The 23,806-nt window shown below is 28.2% G+C and overlaps 1 protein-coding gene across 1 annotated transcript; it reads right to left on the bottom strand.

Moving 5' to 3' along the window:
* Positions 1-2,095: 2,095 nt before the first annotated feature.
* Positions 2,096-9,987, bottom strand: LOC111281943 (uncharacterized). The gene is made up of 5 exons (XM_022869768.2): positions 9,915-9,987; positions 8,131-8,647; positions 3,853-3,966; positions 3,376-3,746; positions 2,096-2,861 (listed from the first exon to the last, which is right to left on the bottom strand). Exons 2-5 carry the CDS (start codon positions 8,638-8,640, stop codon positions 2,495-2,497), a joined length of 1,362 nt encoding a protein of 453 aa, XP_022725503.2. The 5' UTR covers positions 8,641-8,647; positions 9,915-9,987; the 3' UTR covers positions 2,096-2,494.
* Between the last annotated feature and the right edge of the window lie 13,819 nt (positions 9,988-23,806).

The raw sequence follows: 23,806 nt of genomic DNA, 5'->3' as shown, positions 1-23,806 counted from the left end.
TTTTTACAAAAATCTAATTTTGAGAAGGTCAAATTACAAAATTACCCCCAAAGGCATTTTAATAATTTTATACTTTTCAAAGCACAATCAAACTTTTCAATGTTTTAAAAATCACAAATTTTAATTTTAAACCACATTGATTCCAATTGAATTGTGAATTTTAAAAGTTGATCCAAGTTTTATCAATTTTGACTATTTGGATCAATTTTGACCAAATTTGATTAAATTTAATTAGGTTAACCAAATTGACCAATTTTGACCTCAAGACAATTAGGTCAAATTGGCTCTAATTTTTATTTTAGAAACTTTTTAAAATTGAAAAAATATTAAATTTGAGCCAGGTTGAATTTGAAAAGTTTCATAATGACCGGAATTTTACTCGGTTAAAATTAAATGTCTACAGGCGCATTAAAAATAGATGAGACATCTAGTACAAGGGTGATGATACAGGATGGAGCTGGAAAGGTCTCAGGGGCATGCATGATCACTACTACGAAACATGCTCGTGAACCCATAATTGCAGAAACAATTGCAGCCATTTCTGCTATTGAGTTTACACAGGAATTGGGTTTCCAATCGGTCATTTTAGAAGGGGATGCAATGAAAGTAGTAAAACAGTTGAACGCTAACGAAGAATGTCTATCAATGGCAGGAGAGCTGATCCATGATGCAAACAGCTGAAACTGGGGTTTATTCGATTTTTTACAGTTTACACAAAGAGAACGGCCAATGAAGCTGCACACAGATTAGCCTGATATTCACTACAAAATCCAATTGGGACGTGTAAGATGGATCGATGAATGTCCCGACGTCATGGAGTATTCTTTCATAAATGAAATGAATGGCATGTTTTCACCCAAAAAAAAAAAAAAAAAAAACATTTCAATCGAAGTAACACAAATATAACTTGCACATCTCGTTTAAGTAATACGTTTTAATTATGTAAATACTGCATGAGTTCATAAAAGTAACTTTTTCTAGTTCATTATTTTAGAAATATAGATTTATATATTTTTTTTAAGAATAGAAATCTAGATTTCTAAATTATCTTATTAGAGCACCTATATTCAATTTCATTTCTTTATATTTTATATTTTGTTTTTAAATTTAATGTTTCATCTGTCACATTATTATATAACTATATACAACAAATAAAAATTGATAAAAATTTTAATTTTTATGGTTTTATATTTACCTATCCATGCACTTGAAGCTTCACTTTGGAAACCACCTCCAATGTATTTTTTGATAAGCATTTCAACTTCTAGCTGAGAATTACATTTTACTGTCAGTTTTACTATTTGATAAGCAAACTTGCACTTACTGGGTTTTGTCGCTGACTCCACTCCACTGCAGATGACAACTTGACATGTTTTACAGATTCTACGACTACAAGCTCAGCTCTGCACTCTACGACTAACTTCCTCCCACAGCCCCACTCCTGGTATTTTGTTGACATTGAAGTAGTATGATTTTTATCACATTCGGAATTGTAAAATACTCAAAATACATTATACCAGGGAAACATGTCCTAGATGGCTGACATTTTCCTTTAAAATTACAGTCTAGAAAGACAAAAATGGGTGTGGCTCGTTTTATTAGATCAATTCATGAACCCAAGGCCCACGTGCGCCTAGTCCTCTTCTTCACATTTAGGGCCCAACTTCAGTAAACACCACATTCAGAAATCTGTTCAAGCTATAACCCTCAGATTTCTCCTGGTTGAGGTTTAATCTCAAATTGTCTGAGATCTCTTGCACCTCCGGTCACAATCTTAGCCAAAATTTGATCAATCAAGTTTGATCTTTATTTTAAATGCATTGCTCACATTAAGAACCAGTGCCAACGCTAACAATTCTCATCCTCAAGAAAAGTCATTCTCTAACCATTTTTGAGTTGGTTTATCAAATTATTACTATGATCCATATCCATCTCAACATGTTTCTCTGTATTGTATCTCTTATGTAGAGATCTCCCACATACACGAATTGTAATGCATAATGTGTGTGTTGAACTTCACATTTGATAGAAGTTTTCGGTAAATAGATAAGAAGATGAAACACTTGATATCCTAATCTAAACTTCAAGCTTGACAATGAGAAAAAGGTTCTCGAGTATATTTACAGATACCTCAGTGCTTATGGCTTAAAATGCCAGAGGCAAACAGTCACAGAGACCAAATAGAATGTTGAAAAGACAACTATATTTACAGAGTAAAGCCCTAATTCTTAACGCACAGTTGCCACGACAAAAGCCCCCAATTCAAAAGATGAAGCACGAATGGCTAAGGCAGGTTCCACTTCCACAAATCTAACATAGATAACCACTTAAAAGTTACTCTTTATAAAATTATTGTTTCACATTCCAGTTCTTGCCTAAAGTAGCTCTTGAATCTGAGGGTAGAAAAGAAAAGCTTGTTGACAGCCAAAAGATGATGTTAAGCAGGAGAGGATTACATACCAGCTGCATTAGAATTTCCCCTTTCAAGACCATCTCAGCGGTAAGTTGGAGCAGCTCCAATAAAAGAGTAACGGGAAGAGACTGAAACGTTAGCCTTAACCAAGCTTGCGCTTCCAGGAAGAAGCCTTTGAAGAGGATCAGCATATACTTGGCTCATACCTTCAGTGGTTGGCACAGCATAATAAGCCGCACCAGAAGACAGTTCAACTGCATAGGATGGTATTATAGCAGGTTTTTGAGAGGACTGGTATGGTGTTGCAGGAGGCAGGTTTTGACTGTAGTGGCTAGCTACTTTTTCTGGTTGTGAAGCAATTTCTCTTGCAATTGGCTGTTGTAATGTATAGTACTTGCTTCCATGTCCAGAAACTTCCCTCTGCATTGCCTCCAGCACAGCTCCATACCTGCTTTTTTTTTTGCATCAAATTTATTTTTCCAACCATTTGATAATTGACTAAAATTAGGGGTCATTGTAAACAAGTACAAAAAGATCTGAACCCATGCAATACCAACAGAACTCAATGTCTGATAATTAAGTAGGAAACAAATTGTAATTTCTTCCAAAAAGAATGAAGAAAAAAAATCCAAAATCACCCCTCAACATGATTGAAGAAATGACAAGGTTATTATAACTATAAAGATCAGGATAAATAGGTGGAATGAAGAAAAGTACTGAAAATATCAACCCAAACGGGGAGAAAATGAGAAAGTGAAGAGAAGAGCAAACATTTCCCAATCTTGGAACACAAGATTAAACTAGAAAAACTTACATGGACAATTAGATAAAGCAAAAGAGTAAGGACAGAAGTGCAAAAGAATGCACACATCAAGGGTTAAACACAAACAATTAAATTTGAATCAAGAGAAGGAAACATCATATACCAGATACCACGGGTTAAGGAAAAGGAAAAAGTATACCTTTGATATAGGTCATAAGCAGATGAGGGGGGTTTATCAGGCAAGTAAACCTTGTGTGCTTCTGTCAAATGATGTGGATCAGCAGGATGTCGAAGAATGGCCTGCTGACTGTTACCCACAGTTTTGATTGAGGACTGTACATGTGCCATGGGTATTTCTGGTTCATACGGTTCATGCAGTAAGTGTGGATTTACCTGCACAGATCTAGTAACAGGGGCTTCCAAATGATGAACACCTAATAAATATGAGTTTTCTGGCCGCTGAGAATGACCTGAGAATGAGTGAGGTGGTGCCACATTCGGGACAGTAGGTGCAGCAGCAGCACATGATTGCACATTAATAGGGGGAAACAACGAAATTAAAGTTTTCACCTACATAAAAAGACATTTCCCTTAGAAATAAGAATGTCTCAGTAAATTGAAAAAATCAACATTTTTTGGAATAGCTGGTGCAAAAAACTCTTTAATGGTGTCTTACCTGTTCCTTACTCAGCTCTTGATTAAACTTATAACCCTTATAGTTGTCCTTAATAGCATTTCTGAAAGCACTCTCATGAATTGGTAAACAATCTTTAAAAATCTTGAACCTCACCTAAAATACAAACAGAAAACATACATCACATAATCAGAAGCCATATTTAAATGTTTAACATAATCACTATAGATTTTTGGAAAGCAGCATTTCCATTATGAGAGCTTCTATTGGCACCCCAAGAAATGCTCTCTACAACCCATTACTAATTACACCTCACATTCAAAAGTTAAAAACTAATTTTTACTCATTACACCAATAATCCCTAAATCTTATTTTCCACTAAACACCCTCACACCCCCTCTCACACCATTTCCCTCTCCAAAAACCGATTCACCCTAATCTCTCAAACCATAAACCCCAAAAATCAATCTATAATCACTAATCTTACGTTTGGATTGAAGTTAGTAAAAAGAAAGGAAAGGAAAATAAAATAAAAAGAAAGATTTTTAAAGGAAAGGAAATGATACATCATTCCCTTGTTCGGATGGCTAAAATGAGTAAAGAAAAGGAATGGATTTGATCACAACCTTTGGTTGGTTAAGTTGTGAAAAGAAAAGGAAAGGGAATATTATTTTATATTGTTCCAATTATACCTTTTTAAAATAAAATATTTTTCTACCATGTGAATAATCTTAATATTAATTATTTTAAACAATTTTGAAAGTTAATAAAAATAATTTCAATTAAAGAGAATACTATTAATAATTAATTTATAAAAATGTACATTTGGAATTATTTTTATAATACAATATTTTTTTCAAAATTAATCCATAAATAAGAAAATTAAAAACTTAAATATTATTATTAATATTAAACTAATCATAAATTTGTTTAAGTATTAGTATTTTCCTACCGTTGTACATATTTCATCATGTTCCTTTAAATTTATTATTTAGAATTTTTTAAGTGATAACAAAATGAAAAAAAAAAAAATTAAGACCTAAGCATAAGTTAAAAAATACATAGAATTCAAAGTTATTGATAGAAAAATAATAGATGAATGAGTTGCAAAGGATTTAAAAGCGGCACCAATGGTTAAGATTGAATATTATAATAGTACTCTTTGAAAAATGATAAAATATAATATGGACGTAAAAGTCATTTTATAGTTAAAACTTTTTAATCCTTTTCTTTCCTTTCTATTTCTCAAGGTTTTAAATAACAGTGGCATAGCGATATAGCAGCCTCTATTTCGCAGTTGTGCCACCTACCACCACCAGTATTGAAGAAAAACGGGAGAGAATTTCAATCTCGCCCATAGCAGCCACGATTGGCCATTGCAAAACGGAATAATGAAGAATAACGAAAATATCAACCAGCTATTCTTGTTATTCTCACCACTCCGTTTTTCATCCAAAAATGGAAAGAAACTTTTTTATTTCGTTTGTTCAAAATTGACCCCAAAGAAACCTATAAAATAAATAAATAAATAACTGAATTCACACAGTCAAATTTAGAATTTCAACCTCAATCATCAACATCAACCAGCATTACACAATTTATTGATTTGAATTTTGAGGGTGCATAAAATTATCTTTTTTGCTGATTTTGTTTCTCTTGAACATTCCGTTCTTGAGTATCTAATCTGGCCATCCATATTCTATGCTTCTGCAACTACGAGCAGGGAGTGGCAAGCTACTTGGCTTGTTGGCCGCTAGTCCCTAAGCTTGATGGTTAAACTATCGATTAAGAGAGGATTAGATGAGAGGAAAACAAGAACTTCTTACTTGTGTAGGAGGTTTATGCATTTGAGTTTGAGAGAGACCATGCAGAGAAAAGCGAAATGAGGGTTGAGAAGAAAAAAGAGAGGAAGAATGGACTGAGGAGCTAATTGACAAGGGGAAGAAGGGAGAAAAGTAAAAGTGAAACGTGTGGTGTGTGGTGTGTGGTGTGCGTGTGTAGATTGTGGGTAACTAGGTGGGTTGGGAATTGGGTGAAGGTCTTGTTGGGCCTAGGGAAAGGGTTAGGATTTTATTGTTTTAGTGGGAAATTTTGATTTAGGAAAATGAATTGAAATTTTTTATTGTTTTAGAGGCAATTGATTTAGGAGAAATTTTTGAATTGTGATTGAACAAACATTATTGTTTTTTATAATTTCATGTTAGATGTTCAAAACGTGTTTATGATCAAGGAAATTTTATTATTAACTTTATATTACTTTATTATAATCTCATAAATATTGTAAATAATCTTTTTATCAAGTAAATAAAAGACATGAAATATTATAAATTATTTTAAAGATACTAAATAAGAGTTTTTATTATTATAATTATAATTATTATATTTTATAGTAAGTTGGGAAAAAATTTTAAAAATTCACGACCACAATGAGCGCTCATAAATATTGTAAATAATTTTTTTATCAAGTAAATAAAAGACATGAAATATTATAAATTATTTTAAAGATACTAAATAAGAGTTTTTATTATTATAATTATAATTATTATATTTTATAGTAAGTTGAGAAAAATTTTTAAAAATTCACGACCACAATGAGCGCAATGATCTCCATTATACCCGTAACTGCAATAAACATAATGCAACCAAACATGCGACTATGACCGCAATTTCAATCTCTGCTGTTTACCTTAATTTGGATTAAAATTAGAGCTTTTGAAAGAAAAGGAGGGATGCTAAAATTCCTTTCCTTTCCTTTCCTTAATTAAAATGTAAATTATACCAAGCAAGGGAAAGGTTTCCTTATTTCCCCTACTTTCCTTTTCTCTCCTTCCTTTCCATCACCTTTCCTCAATCCTAACATAGCCCAAGTTTTGGAGTTAATCAAATAATCAAGCTTCAATTTTTACATTTTGTCTTTGATTTTGTTTGATTTTAGTTAAATTGGCTTTGATTTCATGAATTTGGTTAAATCTTATGCATGAAATCATAGGTTCCAGATTTGCATTTCCGAAAACTTGTAAAAGTGTCCAAAAATATGAATCCAAAAGTTTTTAAAATCTATCGAAAATCCAAAAGCTTTTAAGAAATGCAAATAAAGCTTCTTGAAATACAAATATGGAAGCTTTTAAAAGCTTCCAAAAATGCAAATCTTGAAGCTTTTAAGGCCTCTGGAAATGCAAACCCAAAAGCTTTTTAAGGCTTCCAAAAATGCAAAATCAAATCCAAAAGATTTTATGGACAGTTGAAAATGTAAATCCAAAAACTTGAAGAAATGTAAAAATTGGTGTACGAAAGGCTGAAAGGTAATTTGTCAAAAGTTAATTAAGTAATTTCATCGGGTGCAAATAGAAGCTCACTTCCATTATAAAGGAAATAAAATTGAGAAAACCCCTCAACTCAAAATACAGATTGATGCACCACCCAGGATACCACTTTAGCATCCAACACCGCATATTGCTACCAAACACCCTTAGTTGTAGCCGCCACTACTGTCTACAGCCAATACAACACATAGTTTTGTGGTATCATCCACCAAGGAAACCTATTTGATCCCTCAACTTTCAATTATTACAATTTTAACCCTTACACTTCATTGTCAATGGCTAATGTGAATTTTTTTTCAGTTTTAGCCACACTTGTGAACAAATCATGTAACAAGCAAACGAATTCTACAAGCATATTTACACTCAAGAAGACTATTGTAGGCATGAATCCAATGATTGGCCTAAACTCAAATAATCTAACTTTAAAGCTAGATTACCGAACAAAAATAAGATCAACTTGGATTAAGTGCTCTTATGAACCAAACATGCATTTCCAATATGCTTGGAGTTTGAAGGATAATATGGTAGTATAAATAGGATGGAGGAGAGGTTAGAGGAGACAAACATCTTCTATGGTGTACGGAAAAGAGAAAGAGTAAGAAAGTTATATTGTTATCATCATACCCCAAATTCAAACCATTATTAGAATATACTTTGAGCGACTAAAAAGAAACTACAAACAAATCACAAAGTTGGAATCTTCTAAAATTTCTTCCAATTAGACAGGAATAGAAGACCAACAGGGGGAAATCCAAATCACTAAAAGGAATTGGCTCACTCAAAACTCTCTTTCTTCTATTTAAACTACCAAACAAGTAGAGTAGAGCCCCCATCCCCACCCCCTACCTTTGTTTCCCTTGACTCTTCCTCAATCCAAACATTGAAGCTAGTTTATATTTTCAAAGAAACAATGCCAGTTGATTCTACATTCCACCCATTTTAAGATGCATAGTAACTTAAAGAAATTATTTTTTTATTTAAAAAGAATTCTTAGTACCTGTGCAGGAAATTTCCCATTGAATGCAGTTGGTTCCAAGTCCAACTCTCCTTTAGATGTTGCCTCATATATTCCATAGAGTAGCTTCAAGTCAAAGTCAAATAAGAAAAGCTTGGTTCCAGGTTTGATTTTCTTTACAACTTCCAATTTTCCAGCAGGTAATCCAAAAACACGGTGTTGATAGCATTCAGGCTTTGTTTTTATATTACACATAAAAATAAATCCAAAAACTTTTTCTCCACTTTGTTTTACTTTCCTCTTTTCTGGTACACCCTGATTGCCAGTAGTAGGAAGAGCACAAGCAGAGGAAGTTGTGATTGCAGCATTTGGAGCAACAACAATGTCTTGTACGGACCCAGGTGAAGAACCACTATTACAAGTAGAAGCTGTTTTTTTCCCACATTTCTTCTTTTTGTTCTTTATATATCTCTTCTTTATCTTCACATTCAAATTAGGGTGATCTTTTGGTAGCCCTTGACTTTTAAACTTCTTGCTTTTTCTCTTTGTCATGAACAAACTGTTAAAACCCGAACAACCCATCACGCAGAGAAATTTTACAATCATATCCAAGCCAGATTGAAAGCATAACAAACAGCCAGACTTAACTTTTATGCTATTCATACCTCCCAACAGTAGGTTCAAAAATAAGTTTTTGAAGGAAGCATGAGCATGCATTTTCCTTTTCAATGGAAGATAAAGGTCTTAAATATAGACCAAACGTTGCTTTAACTAAAGATACAGATATCAACCAACCATGATGACCGAATAAGGCATCATTTTTTTTATTGTTTCTGTGTTCATTTTTCTATCTTTTTTCTTATTACTTTCTCTTTTTTTAATCTCCTTCTCTCCTACTTCTCTCAATCATTGGCCACCAGTAATAAACCGAACCTGCAATATCTTGCTTTTTAAGTTTAAATATGAAGAGAAATTTATGAACACTGCATTCACTGGTACTGTTGGATCAAAGTAAAAAGGATGGGAATGGAAAGAGAGTAGTATGTTCATCCTGTTGGGAAGATTTTAATTGACGGAAAAGGATAAAGAGAGGGGCATTACTCCTCCAAAACCAACCTCCCAGACCTTTTTTTTTAACCCCAGGAAGGAATTCCTCGAGAAATTTTGAACTTGCAAATGAAAATCACCCTTATATTAATAATTCTAGCAGGTGATCATCGACAAAGGCTACTGATGCTAATGTGCTATTTTAAAAAACCATAAAATCCATTATGAATAACAACAAATTGAACCAATCAGTTCATAAACTTGACATTCACCCATCTTTCAGTTAAATGATATCTCTTCCCTCCCTTGTATAGTTCAATAAATTTGTGCCTGGCGTCATCGAATAGCTACCCCTATACCAAAACCAACAATGTTTTGGTTGATCCCACTACTTCCCATGAAATCTCTGCTTACAAGGCGGGCACCAAGGGGCCGAATATCCCAACATTTTATCATCTCAGTGTACACAGAAACCAAAGAGCCCCAGAAATATATATTTCTTTTTTCACATAACAAATAATATATAACCTAAATTTTAAATTCATAAAGGAATTCAATCTATTTGACCTTACTTACTACTAATAACTCAAAAAGAAAATTGCCTTTCTGCCACTCCAAAAAAAAAAAAGTTGCAGAATAAAAAATCAAATAAATAGCATTAATTATAAAAGGGAAAACAAAATCAAAATCGTTGTTCATATCGTCTGAAAAGGTAAAAAAATAATAAAGAATTAAAAGAATATAATATTCCAAACCGTGAAGGCAGGTGATTAGAATACCTGAATCTGGTGAAGAGGAAAAGTTGAAAGGAAAAACTCTTACGAATTTTGCGATTAATTAGGCGGAAACACCAAGGAAGTGGTTAGTATTTTATTTCTTTATATGGAAGAAAGCAACGGCTCAGATCAGATGAAGTGGAGCAGAGCAGATCAAACCAAAATGACGATGTTAGCCCCACTCATTTGCTCTATGCCCTTCATTCAACCGTTCAACTATAATTTTATATTACTTTTTTATTATGATTATTTTATTTATTTTTAAAATAATTATTAATTTTTATAATAAAAAGTATTCAAAATATCAATTTTGATTTCTCAAAAAAAAAAAATCAATTTGAATATAATAAAGATATTTGTTTCCATCAATTACAAGTTTTACCCATCCACGCTTTTGTTTGCATGTAAATTATATATATGTTTTAAATATGCGTCATTAATATATTTTTAAAGGGTCAAATAAAAAAAAAATCTATGTATTATATAATTTTTATTAGTTTCATATTTAAATAAATAAATTTTACAATTAAATACTTAAATTTTCATTTATAATACATCTTTTTTTTAGATTAACATGTTAATTAAATTACTGACATGATTTAAATACTATTTAAAATCATAATATCTATAAAAAAAAAAGTTTAATTATTGTTATAACATAGTTGTCACGTTAATATTAAAAAAATTATAAATTTAGAAAAATTTAGAAAAATTTTAAAATAAATTATAAAATTAAAAGAATTTTAAAAATTTTAAAAATCCAAAAACAAAATTCAAAGCAATTTTCTAAAAATTAAATATTTCAAAAAAAATTTGAAAAATTAAAAAAATTCTAAAGATTTTCAAAAAACTGAAAAATTAAATAAAATATGAAAATTTTTTAAAAATTCCAAGAAAATTAAAAAAAAGAAAAACGTAAAAATTCAAAAAAAATTCCTAAAACTAAAAAAAGAAAAACAAATTTGAAATAAAAAAATCCCAAATTTAAAAAAATATATATATGAAAACTGTAAAAAAATAGAAAAAAATGAAAAATAAAAATTGAAAATTTTTAAAAATTTAAAAAGTCTGAAATATTAAAACTACAAAAAATTCAAAAAAAAAACTAAAAAAGATTTTTAAAATGTTGAAAAAGATTTAAAAAACGGATAAATTGAAAATTTTTTTCAAAATTTAAAATCTTAAAATTTCAAAATATATCAAAATATAAAAATGAAAAATAAAGTTTGGCCCTATAGAGTTTTTTTCAGATTTTTTTAATTTTAAATTTTTAAGCTTCTTTTTATTTTATTGCAATTTTTCTGGAATATTTTTAAAATTTTTTTCATTATTGGAACTTTTAGAAGATTTTTTGAAATTATTAGGATTTTCCTTTTTTAGATTTTTCTTAAGTTTCAAATATTTTTTTAATATTTTTAGTTTTTTTAATTTTTCATATATTTTTCTCTTTTGGAATTTTTTTTAAAAAATTTAGATTTTTGTAATTTTGTGAATTTTTTATTTTTCAAAATTTTGGAAAATTTTGCGATTTATTTTTTAAAATTTTATAGTATTTTTCAATTTTTTTTGTTTTGTACCTTTTTTAGGAATCTTAAAACCTTTTCTTATTTTTTGAGATTTTTTTAAATTTTTATGTTATTTTTATTTTTAATTTTCATAAATTTTCCTTTTTGTATTTTTTTGGAATTTTTTTTAATTTTGGGGACTTTTTTAATTTTTCAAATTTTTAGATTTTTAATTTTCTATATTTTTAATTTTTAGATTTTTTTTAATTTTTATATTTTTTGAAAATTTCTTCTAATACTTATGCAGTAATGATAATGTGATAATAATTAAATATTTTTGACACGTGTAAAATTTATTTGGTATTAATGCTATGCTAACAACTTTACTAATGTCATTAATTCAAAGTATTAAAGTGTATATTAGGTTAAAATTTTAAATATTTCATTGTGAATTTTATTTTTTTTAAATGCTAATATGAAAAAAAAATGTATAGTATATAAACCTTTTCTACTTTAATTTATAGTTATTGAATATAAATAAATAAATTTTTTAACTAATAATTGATTTACCAATAAAGTTTTAAAATTTTTAATATCATAGAGTTTTACTTTCTTCTCTTTTTTATATTTAAAATGATTAATTTTTTCAACAATTATTTATTTCTTACACATATTAGATGCACGTAGCATTAATATATAACAAAAAATTATTTAATACATTGTCAATATAATTTTAAAACTCTATTAACGATATAGGAAAGTTATTTTTATTGACGAATTTTGATATTTAGTGATGAATTTTGATATTTAATTGTAAATGATCATTTAAAATTACACTTTTATTTTCTTTTATTTCTTTTTAAAATTCTAAAAACAGAAAAAATGTTTGGTTAAATTACGATGTTGTTAGATTTCAAAAACTAAAAACATAAAATATATTTGGCAAGTCTAATAACTTAAAATATAATAAGTATTTTTATTTTATAATTTAATAATGTGAAACATTTTATATAATATATTTAAATTATATATTATTGATATTTTACACTTTTTAAAGGATTGATAAATTAAAAATTTTTGTTTACAATGGTAAACTGATAATTCAAATAAGGGATCATACCCGATAGATAACAAAACCCCTAAAGAACAAAGCTTAAAAAAAAATTTGCTTGACTAAAAAAAAATGGGTTATAAAAAAAAAAGTTTGGTTTAGTGGCTTTTTCAACTCCTCCATTCTCATTTCTTTTCTTTTTTTTTTAATTCCTTCATGATGGCTCTCTCAACTCTTTACCTGCCAATTCATTACTCAAAACCACTTGTTTTCCAACAAAGATAGGATGACTAGCAACAAAAAGTTTGGTTAAGAGATACGAGAATTTGGAAATGTAGATTGAGAAGAGAGCTTGACGAAGGTGGAGGAGAAGATGTAACAATGGCACTGCAGTAAGAAAAACTGTATAAGTTTCTTTGATAAGGGAGAAAGTGAAAGTCTGAAAATAAAAGAAAGTTGTCATTTACAAGAATCGAAGGCAAAATCTCATTAAAAAGTACTATTCATCTATGTTTTTGGCCAAACCTATTTTGAAAGTGTTCAAGAAATTGTAGGAAATACCAAATTGTTGTTTCTAATCATTTCCAAAACATTTGAAAATATTGTTGCTTGTTTTATAAATTTGAAAACAAAAATACTCTTCCAAACATGTTTTCTATTTTATTTTGTAAAATTTTCAAAACAAAAACATAAAATTGGAAACAAACGTTGCCGAACGTAACCTAAATTATTAGTATCTCATTTTTTTTTTTTTTTTAAAGTCTAATATTTTTGCCTGCTCATGAATGATGAATCAACTATTGTAAATTAAATTAGACTGCGCAACAATAAAACATGATCAAGAACAATACTTTCAATTATATAAATCTATCAATTTAAATTTTATAATAAATTTTCAATATTAATATTCTTTTAATAAGATTTTTTTATTTGTAATACTTACAAAATAATTTATAAACGAATTGAAAATACTAAACTTTTAAACATAACTTTCAAATTGATGGATAGTAGAATTGGTTACACAAATTTTCAATTAACTAGGATAAACTTTCTTGATTCTTTCCATAATTTAAAATATATTGTGTTTTAGAAAAAAATTTACTCGATAATAGGACTTTTTTTAATGATTGTGAAAATTGTTTTATTTAAAAAGTAAAAAATAATTAAATATCCTAACTTTGTTTTGTTGTTAAAGTATTGTCTACATCCTTTTGGTTATATTTGATACATAAGATTATTGATATGATACGATAATAATCATCATATATCATGTTTGATTCATAGGGATAAGAATTGTAAGGAGGATTAATATCTTTTTAAGATAAGATTATTCAATCACCCCTAAATAGAGAGGATTATTTTTAATCTATGGGATTAAACTTATATGTCCAATTATACCCTTAAAAATTATATCAATAATTTAAATTATATAAACTACGAAAAAGGATAATTTTGATAGATAAATAAATAAATTATCATTCCTAATTCTTACATACATCAAACATAAAATAAGATGACATTACTTAATTAACCCTATTAATAATATTATCTTATCTTATCCTATCATAATCTTATGTACCAAGCATAATCTTTATTTATTATATTAATTTATTATTTTTTGAATATTATAATTTGACCACTGACTATGCAGGTGTTTTGAAAAAGTTTGTGTTTTAAAAGAAAATAAGAAGCTATGTGAGTAAAAATGTGATAGGTTTTTTAATAAATTAATGGAAATGTGTTCTTTTTAAATGTAAAATAATATATTTATATATATACACAACAACAACAACAACTCAGGTTTATATCCTATAACTCTAAGATCAGCTATATGAAAAGCCAAAAATAGGAATCATGTTAGGTTGTAGTTTTAAATCTTCTTACACCATTTATTTATATAAAAAACAACATTTTCACCTATTTTCTTAACCCTCATATCATCTTTTATTACTTATATCTACATCTTTCGTGGTTTATCTACATCTTATTACTTACATTACTTACTTACATCTATGTCTTTTAGGTTTCATCTTTTTCTCAATCATATTACCCTTAATTTTCCTAGAATCTTTTCATTTATGATTTTGTCTCTTGTAATCTTACTACACATCTATTTAAGCATCTTTATCTTCGCTATGTTCATTTTTTTCTTGTGTTGTTTCTTAACAGCCAAACACTCAGTTTCATATAAACTGTAGGCCTTATAATTATTTTATATAATTTTGCTTTTAACTTGAAAGGCATGTTATGATCACACAATGCCCCTGATGCACTTCATTACCTTGCTCATCTTTCTTGAATCCTATGATTTACATCCATTTCTATTTTACATCGCTCTAAACAATTAATCTCAAATATTGAAAATGACTATTCTTTGGTACTATCTTACCATCCAACTTAATCACATTAGTACTCGTTTTCTTATAACTACTAAACTTACACTCCATATATTCAATTTTAGATATACTCAATTTAAAGCCTTAAGACTTTTAGTAACTAAGACTATATCATCAATACATAACATATACCATGGCACTTTATTTTGGATATGTCTAGTGAGCTCATACATAACTAATGCAAAAAGAAATAAACTTAGTGCTGAACCTTAACACAATCCTAAAGTAATGGAAAAACTATCAGTCAAGCCCTAGATGTCCTCACATTCATTACAACTTATTCATATATATCTTTAACTATGTTAATGTACTTTAAAGGAACTCTTTTTTCATTAAGATCCATCAAAACACCTTTTGGGAACTCTATCGTATACTTTCTCTAAGTTAATAAATACTATATAGATATTTTTTCTCACCTGAAAATTTTTTAATAAAAGCCTCAATAGGTGAATTGCCTCTGTTGTGGAACGTCCTGACATAAACCCCAAATTGGTTTTTGAGAATAGTGACATCATGTCGCAACCTATATTCAATTACTCTTTCCTAAAGTTCATAGTATGACTTATAAGCTTTATTCCTCAATAGTTCAAACAATTTTGTGTATCACTTTTATTCTTGTATAAAGGCATTAAAGTACTCTTCCTCTATTTTTTTGGCATTTTTTAAGTGTATTAAATTTTGTCAAAAAGATCTATCAACCATCATATCCCTATTTCACCAAAGCATTTCCAAACCTCAACTGGGATTCCATCTGGTCTTATAGTTTTCTTTTTTTTCATAATTTTCAAAGCCTATTTGATCTCATACCATTAATATCAATTTAAAAACATGATTTACATCCTTAAAAGGTATGTTAAACTCATATATATCATGCTTAAAATTGTTATTAAATAAATTATGAAAAATAGTCTCTCCATCACTTTTTAATCTCTTCATCCTTCATTAAAACTCTTTCATCATTGCCTTTATTGCATCTTATACCATTAAGATCCTTACTGTTCTTATCATTCATCTTAGCAATTTTGAACAACTCTTTCACTTTATCTTTTATCTCTAGTTTTCTATATATATCCTCATAGATCCTAGTCTTTAAATCTTGAATAGCCTTTTTGACTTCCTTTTTTTGTTGTCTTATATTTTAGATAACTCGTTTTGCCCTTATTACTTACTCCTTAAAGTCCTATAACACTTCCACTTAACTTTAATTATCATTTTTACATCCTCATTCCACCACCAAAATTACTTTCCTAATGGTGTACAACTTCTAGATTTGCCAAGTGTCTCTTTAGTAACCCTTTAAAATCTACTAAAATTTTTTTGCACATTATTTCTACATTATCATCAAGTTTCCATTCAACTTCTTTTACGTGCCTATCCTTGTTGGTATTTTCTATTCAAGCCAAATCATATTTTGGCTAAGATATTATCATTTTTATAGTATTATATATTTGATATGTTATAAAGTTCTTATTATTTATCTGTGAGCTTGTTTACATATATTTCAATGTTCATATTTATGTGATAAAGTCTTCAAAATATAAATAAAGTTTTACAAGAGAATTACAATGAGATTGTAATTATGAGATCATTACATAAAAGCTATAATTTCAAAATAGTTCCTAGTTGATGTTTTATCAATAAGATGACAATGACAAAAACTGTTAAGACTAATACATAGTTATGCTTGTACTTATGAAGCAAGCAATTGATCTCATAAGTTGAAGTTTTGGATAAACTTGAGCTAACATGCTGGTGCTGTTATAAGAATAAATTCACTGAACATGACCCGATATGAGAATGCTATATGTTAGTTCACATATTGTCTATAACTACATTATCATGTGATGGTTATATAAGTGATCATTTGACTTGAGATTACTTATGATCTTGTATGATGAATATTATACTTTGACTCTATTTATGGTTCTAACCAAGAATGCTCCAGTTGAGTATTGTCAGATATAACATGGGCATATGAAAATACATGAAGTAATCAAAATGGGATTCATTATCTTATGTAATCAAGAGAGTATCTTAACTAGTCTTGATTAACTTAACTTGAAAAATCTTTGGCCAAAGTGAAATAAATGTTTAGAATTGTTCTAAAGCTTATTTGTAGTTAATGTCAATGACAAGACTTAACATGATTGAACAAGACTGAGTAGACACTAAACCATACTCAATGTAAAAATCAAGATATTATGTGATAAAAAGATGTTAATTTTACACTAAAACCATTCAAGCATAAGTTGTCAAGTCATTTTTTTTTTTAGCAATTGGAAGTCTTAGCAATAAAGCTAGTATTGATCATGATCTATAAACATAAGTTGGCTAATTGAAAAATTAGTGATGAAGATAAAAAGTTTGTTTCATTTATAGTTGAATAACCAAGGCTCATAATACTTGTATTTATTGTCAACATGTTAAAAAACCTAATGAGTCACACACAATAGGACAATTCTGAAAAATTAAAATTGGAACAAATTAAGTTAAATTTAACTTGATTTTGGTATGACCAAATATAGAGGAAATAAAACTAAAGAAATAGTCTTCCCTTGTTTTGGTGCATTCGACTAGCATAAGGTTAATTATGGAAATATGCATTTCATGCATTAAACCTAATGTGGCCAAATACTTCCCCTATAAAAGGAATATCAAGCAGCCACCCCTTTTGTTACAATTCCTGTAAGCAATTAGCAAGTTTCACTCAAGGCAAAAAAAAAGCTCAGAGAGTCTAAGCAAAACTTAAGAGAATACAAGAGGTATTGCAAACATTTATAGTTAAAGTGTGACTTTGAGTTTTACTAAACCTTAAAGAAGGTTTTTTCACAAGCGTTTGTGTGGATTATCATTAGAGGCTAAGCATTTTGTAGCTTCTTGGCTTGGGAAACTATTTGAAAGGCCAACAATTTGAACCAAAAGAATTTTGACATTCAAAGTAATACCTATAGTTGAAAACTATGCATGCTTTTGTATCTATATTTTTTGTATGATCTTGTTAATTGATTTTGACTTTAGAGAATTAAAAATTTTAAAATTTTCACTACTTTAACTCTAATTATTGATACTTATTCCCTTCAATCCCTAAAGCTAAAATTTTATCCTCCTTCAAGTTCCATCGCTTGATATGTGGTTCATGACTCTGACGTATCCTCTTTAACCATCAAAGGTGAAAGATATCTGAAACTAGTAGTCTATGATGTGTTCACACTTTCACTCAGTATAACTTTGTAATCCTTACAGCTACTTATAACCTCTTTCTTCATAAAAAAGAAATCAATTTGACTAGCATTGGACCCACTCCTAAAATTTACCAAATACTATTCTCTTTTCATAAAACATATGTTTAATATGGTTACGTCAAATGCAATAGCAAACTCTAGAATAATATTCCTGGTATCATTTCTTTCTCCAAAACCATATCTTTCATGCACTCTCTCAAAGTCATAACAATCCTTGCCTATGTGACCATTCATGTTTCTATTAATAAATAACTTTTTTTCATTTGGTATAGCTCACACTACCTTGTTTAAACTTTTCCAAAATTTTGGCTACTCTCTTGATCCAAACCTATTAGTGGGATGTAAGCACTAATGACATTAACAGTTTCCTCTCCTAATATAAGTTTAACATATAAAATTCTATCTCATTTTCTTTTATTATCTATCATTATCCCTCCTCAATTTTTACTCTTATTTTTGCCTGTATACCAAAGTTTAAAGCCCTATGTTTCTGCTCTCATGTAGTGCACTACTAGGAGGCGATGACCCACTAAAAATTCTTTTTTTAGTCTCTTATTAAAGTTTGACTATATTTTACATTGGTTGTCATCTTATCCCAACCTTTCTCGCTTTGTTCGGGCTTGAGACTGGTAGTGTGGTAACACACAAGCGGAGTTTAAAATGACATATATTTCTTTACCTTTAATTTTATATTTATTACTATTATTATAGTTTATTGTTATGTAAATTCACCAAATGAGTTAATGTCATTTAACTTGTGAGACCAAACTCAATAAAAAGCATTATATTCCTAGAATTTGGCACATGTTGCATAGATGTCTTGAAAATAATGTTTTAAAAGAGAAAAAAGAAGTCACATGAATAAAATATGTCATATATTTTCATAAAGTGGGTAGTTTTTTTAAATTCGAATTTATAAAAGAAATAAAATGCAATATATACCTTTAATTTGATATCTATTATTGTTATTATATTTAATTTTTATATAAATTTAGTTGTTAAGTTAATGCCATTTAACTCGTGACACCAAAGTTAGTCAAAAACATAATGTATAGTATATACTATAATTATATATATTTACTATTAAGTGAAATAATAAATATTTATTATTGAGAAAAAGTTAAACAAATTAAAAAATATATAGTTATTTAAATATCAAAGGGAAAAAGACTTTATACTATATATGAAAAGAATTACATAATGATTCTCTTTATGACACCTATCCATTATATAAAATGACTATTTTACCCTTCAAGAAAAACAATTCTTTTTTTGACGACTGCCTATTATATAAAATAACTATTTTAATTAAATGTAGATAAAAAAATCTAAAAATTCAAATAAAAAATAAAAAAATCCTAATTTTTTACACTTTAAACCAAAAAAACTAACTAAAAAGTATTAGAAAATAAATTTAAAAACAAAAAAAAATCAAGATTTCATTTAAAAATTAAAAAGAATCCATTCTAAAACTACAAAAGAGCACAATTTTCATCTAAAGAATACCAACTAGATTTCATGACAAAAAATGATGGCAGAATCACCACAATAAACAATGTTTTTCACTGAAAATAAAAAATGGAAAAATGGAAGCTAAAGAGGAATTTTCGTGTAAAAAAAGAAGAGGAAAGAAAAGAATGAATAGAGAAAGAAAAGTGGAAAAAGGGTAGAAAAGAGAAAAAAGAAAAGAAAAATGAATAAGAAAGATAAGCACAATTGCAACCAATAGTCAAACTTGTGGTTATTGCCTACAATAGATATAAAAAAGTGAAAAGAAAAGCTTCTAAAAAAAAAAAATGAAGGAGTGTCATAACATGCGAGTCAAGAACATTATCGCTTGACTATTTTAAGAAAACAAATCAAAATAGGGAGTTGTTACCATTTTTTTTTGTTAGGTGTGATTGATCACCTAGAAAAACTTATCTTTTTAATAGAATAATAAAGTTAATTAAAACTTATTAAAGTTTTTTATCTATGAAAGACAAAGTTAGGTTCAGAAGTATGATTATATGTTAGGGAAAGATTAGTACCCCTATAGCATTGCTTTAAAAATGATACTAATTAATCACGTATTATCTTTTTACATTGATAAAAATTGGTCTCAATTTTAATATTTGAAAATAATTTCTTAAATTTCATTTACATCATAAAATATTTTCTTTTATCATCCTTTTATAGAATTGCTTTATTTGGGAATAAAATGAAAATCTTTGGTTTCAAAATATTTTCTAATTCACTAATATCTAGGCATAATTTCAAAAAATATTTCTACGCTTGAGCATTTTCATAATAATCCTTAAACAAAAGATAATATTCTTTTATAAAGAATAATTGTTGAGAATCCTTCAAATATCTAAATAGGGTCTCAAGAATTATTTTTTATTTAGGATATTATCTTATTTTATTTCCAATAAAAAAACAACTTCTAAAATTCACAGGTTGCTATTTATGTCTTTTTTTAAAAAATGATAAAATACATATGATGCAATATGAAACAAACAAATGATACAAATACAAATTAAAATATACAATTGACCTTTTTTATTTCTATTGTAAATTTTTAATTTTAGCTTTTTTTCCCTTAAAAAAGTATTTGTTGATAATATCTTTGGTTTTGAAAAAAAAATTTTAACTCCCCAATAACTAGATGGAATTTAAGAAAATTGATCCTTTAACTAAGAAGTTTTTATTTTTTTTTTTTTGTGAAAACCTCAATTGATAAAAATAATCATTTGAATTTTCTCCAATATCTAGACATGATTTCCAAAGTTATTTTTATTTAGAGATTAATTTGAACAAATGTGAACAATTAAAATTTTCAATGATGTTATAAGGGAAACAAGTAAATGAAAGCAATTATCATAATTCATAAGGTAAAATGATGCAAGCAAATATCATAAAAAGATGAACATGTTATAGCTTGTGAAATGGAAACAGACGTAAATAAGGTTAAATTAATGGAAAGTAATAAAATCATAACATATAACAAAGAGTATGAGAAAGTAAATAAATATGGCATATAAAACAATTAAAGAAAACAAATGCATGGCCAATTAAATGCATCTTAACTTTAATCCAAAAGGCTTATCACAAATATATCACCAATAACATATTATCATCATTATTGCAATTCAAGGATGAAATGCTTAAAGGAAGGTTTGGTTGGTTTCAGAATAGTTTCTTGTTTTTCAACTTTAAACCTCTTTAAACATCCTTTTCATTTCCATGCTATAAAAGAATTTTCTTTTTTAATGCTTCATCTAAACGGAACCTATTTTTACCATTCAAAACTAGCAAACATGTGTCAAAATTACAACTTAAAGCTTTCATAAATAGCCATAAAAGTCAAAAGCTAAAACTTTATTTTAAAATTAGATTTAGAGTTTTAAAACTCTTTCAAACACTCATTTTTTCTTGTTTTTATAGAGCTTCACTTTGCCTAAGAAAAACACCCTTTTTCTAACATTAAACCTAGAAAAAGACAGGCCAAGAGGATGAAGTTTGAAGCCTTTAAGACTAATAAATAGCTAAAGATTGAAAGCTGCCAGTAAAAAGATAGAGTTTTGGCTTTCAAGACTTCATTAAACCTTTATCTTTTTATTCTTTAAAAGGGTTTTTAGTCTTCATAAGAAATGAGGTCCTCTTTATCACTTATTTCGAAAATTACAAACCAAATAAGGGAACTTTAAACCTCTATGGGAGCAAGTAAGGACATTGCTAAAATTTTTAAAATGAATATAAGCTTATTGCATCTTTAAACTCTTTAAACTCTTTTAAACTCTTTTAACTCAAGGACTGGAAAAAAAGAACTAAACCAAAATCACATTAAAGGTGCGGTTTTGATGCTTTAAAGACTTTTAAAGCCTTTTTCTATTTTGTTTCTTTAAAAAGCTTTTTTCTTCAAAAGAGAAAGTCTTTTTTTTTTCACCTCCAAACTAGCAAATACCAATAAAAAATGGAGCTTGAGGTTTCTTTGTGAAAAAAAAAAAAAGATAAAAAATCTATAAAAAATAATATTTGCAAACTAAAAAGCTTTTAATGAAAACCTTATTTTTCTTCTTTCAAAAGCTTTCATTTTTAGCATCAAGTCCTATATGAGAAATAAAAAAGCTAAAGTTTTTAAACTTTTGTGCCTAAGAACTAAGAAGAAAGAAACATAAAGCTGTCTCCTTTTAAGCTTCATAGGGAAAATGTTTTTTTTCTCTTCGAAACTCTTTTTTTTTTCTATTTTTTGGTCTTTCCTTCCTTTTTCTAATGTGTGCCACCAGTTCCCTTAACTTAGAGACCACTTCTATTAAAGGCACAAAATCTTCCTTTTATGGCTCTTAGATTTAAAATTGATCCAAAGATTGATAATTATTTGTCTTATTCTTTTATGTTTGAAGCCTAAAGCTTACAATAAGGGCCTTTAGATATATTGCTCCCAAATCTAATTTCTAGCACAATATTTGCCTATTTGTATAGTTGTCCAACCATGTCATGCGAAATGATAATTTTACCCTTTTAAAGCAAAATCAATCATTTTCACATTTGTTTATCCAATTTTTGTTCAACTACCTTTCACTCATCTTTATTATCAATAATAAAGGTCTCTAAATCATATTTTTCGTCCGCATATAAAGTTTGGCTCACTTTGACCCAATTTAACGGGAGTGGCCTTAAAGTTCCGTTTTTAAAAAAATTTATGGTGTCAATTAAGCTTTGATTTTTTTATCCAAATCATAATTTTATTACAATATGGTCTTAATTAGTTCCAATCAAAATATTGGCTTGATTTTTAAGGTTTGACTTGAGTTTAACCAAATTGACCTAGGTTCGACCAAGTTGATCTAAAGTTTTATTAGTAAAAAAAAATCCATGTTTTGATCAAGTTTAAAGATTTTCAATTGATTTTTCTCAAAATCTCTAGGTTTGATCAAGATTGACCAAAGTGACCTAGGTTTGAATTAGTTGACCCGATTTGATAAAAAATTTGACCAAAGATTTTTAAAAGCTTTAAATTGCAAATCAACAAAACAGTCCGAGTTTCAAACAAGTTCAAAAAGGTTTCTCTTAGTTTACCTCAAAAATTTAGGTTTTGACTAAGCTTGATCAAGTTTAACTTTTAAGGTTAATTTTGACTTCATCTCGGTTTTCATTACTTTCTTTGAGAATTAAACCTACAAACAACTTGTCCAAAAAACTTGCAATGCTCGTAAGGCTTAGAATCTTTGAAAAAAACCAATGTCTTGTAAACCTTGAATTTCAACTCAAACAAGCTTGGACAAGATTAAGTGTATACAAGGAGAAAGAGAAGTGCAAGAGAAATGAAAAGAAAGAGGAAAGGAAAGAAAGAAAGAAGAAGGACAAACAACTACTGTCGATAACAACCATGGTAATTGTTGATAATTGAGGTGAGAAAAGAGTGAGGTGTAGCTTTTAGGAAGAAGGATAGGAAAGAATATGAGAGAAAATATGATTTTAATATTTAGGGTATTTAGGGTTAGGTTTAGGAAATTTTAGATTGGCTCCAAAACATATAATTTTGATATTTAAAAAAAAGAAAAAACAGAGTTATATATCAACTTAAATCTGATCCAAATTCAAGTTTGATTGAAGATTGATCCACTTTTGACCAATTGCTAGCTTAAAGATTTAAATCTAAATTTTATAAAGAAAAGATTAATCAACTTGAGGTATATGCCTAATATTCTTTTATGTT

Source organism: Durio zibethinus, chromosome 5, assembly GCF_047325235.1.
Source record: "Durio zibethinus cultivar Kanyao isolate XHJ-2024 chromosome 5, ASM4732523v1, whole genome shotgun sequence".
In the NCBI taxonomy this organism is placed as follows: Eukaryota; Viridiplantae; Streptophyta; class Magnoliopsida; order Malvales; family Malvaceae; genus Durio; species Durio zibethinus.
Note: the sequence above shows the minus strand (reverse complement) of the source record. Positions and strands in the feature narration are given on the sequence as shown.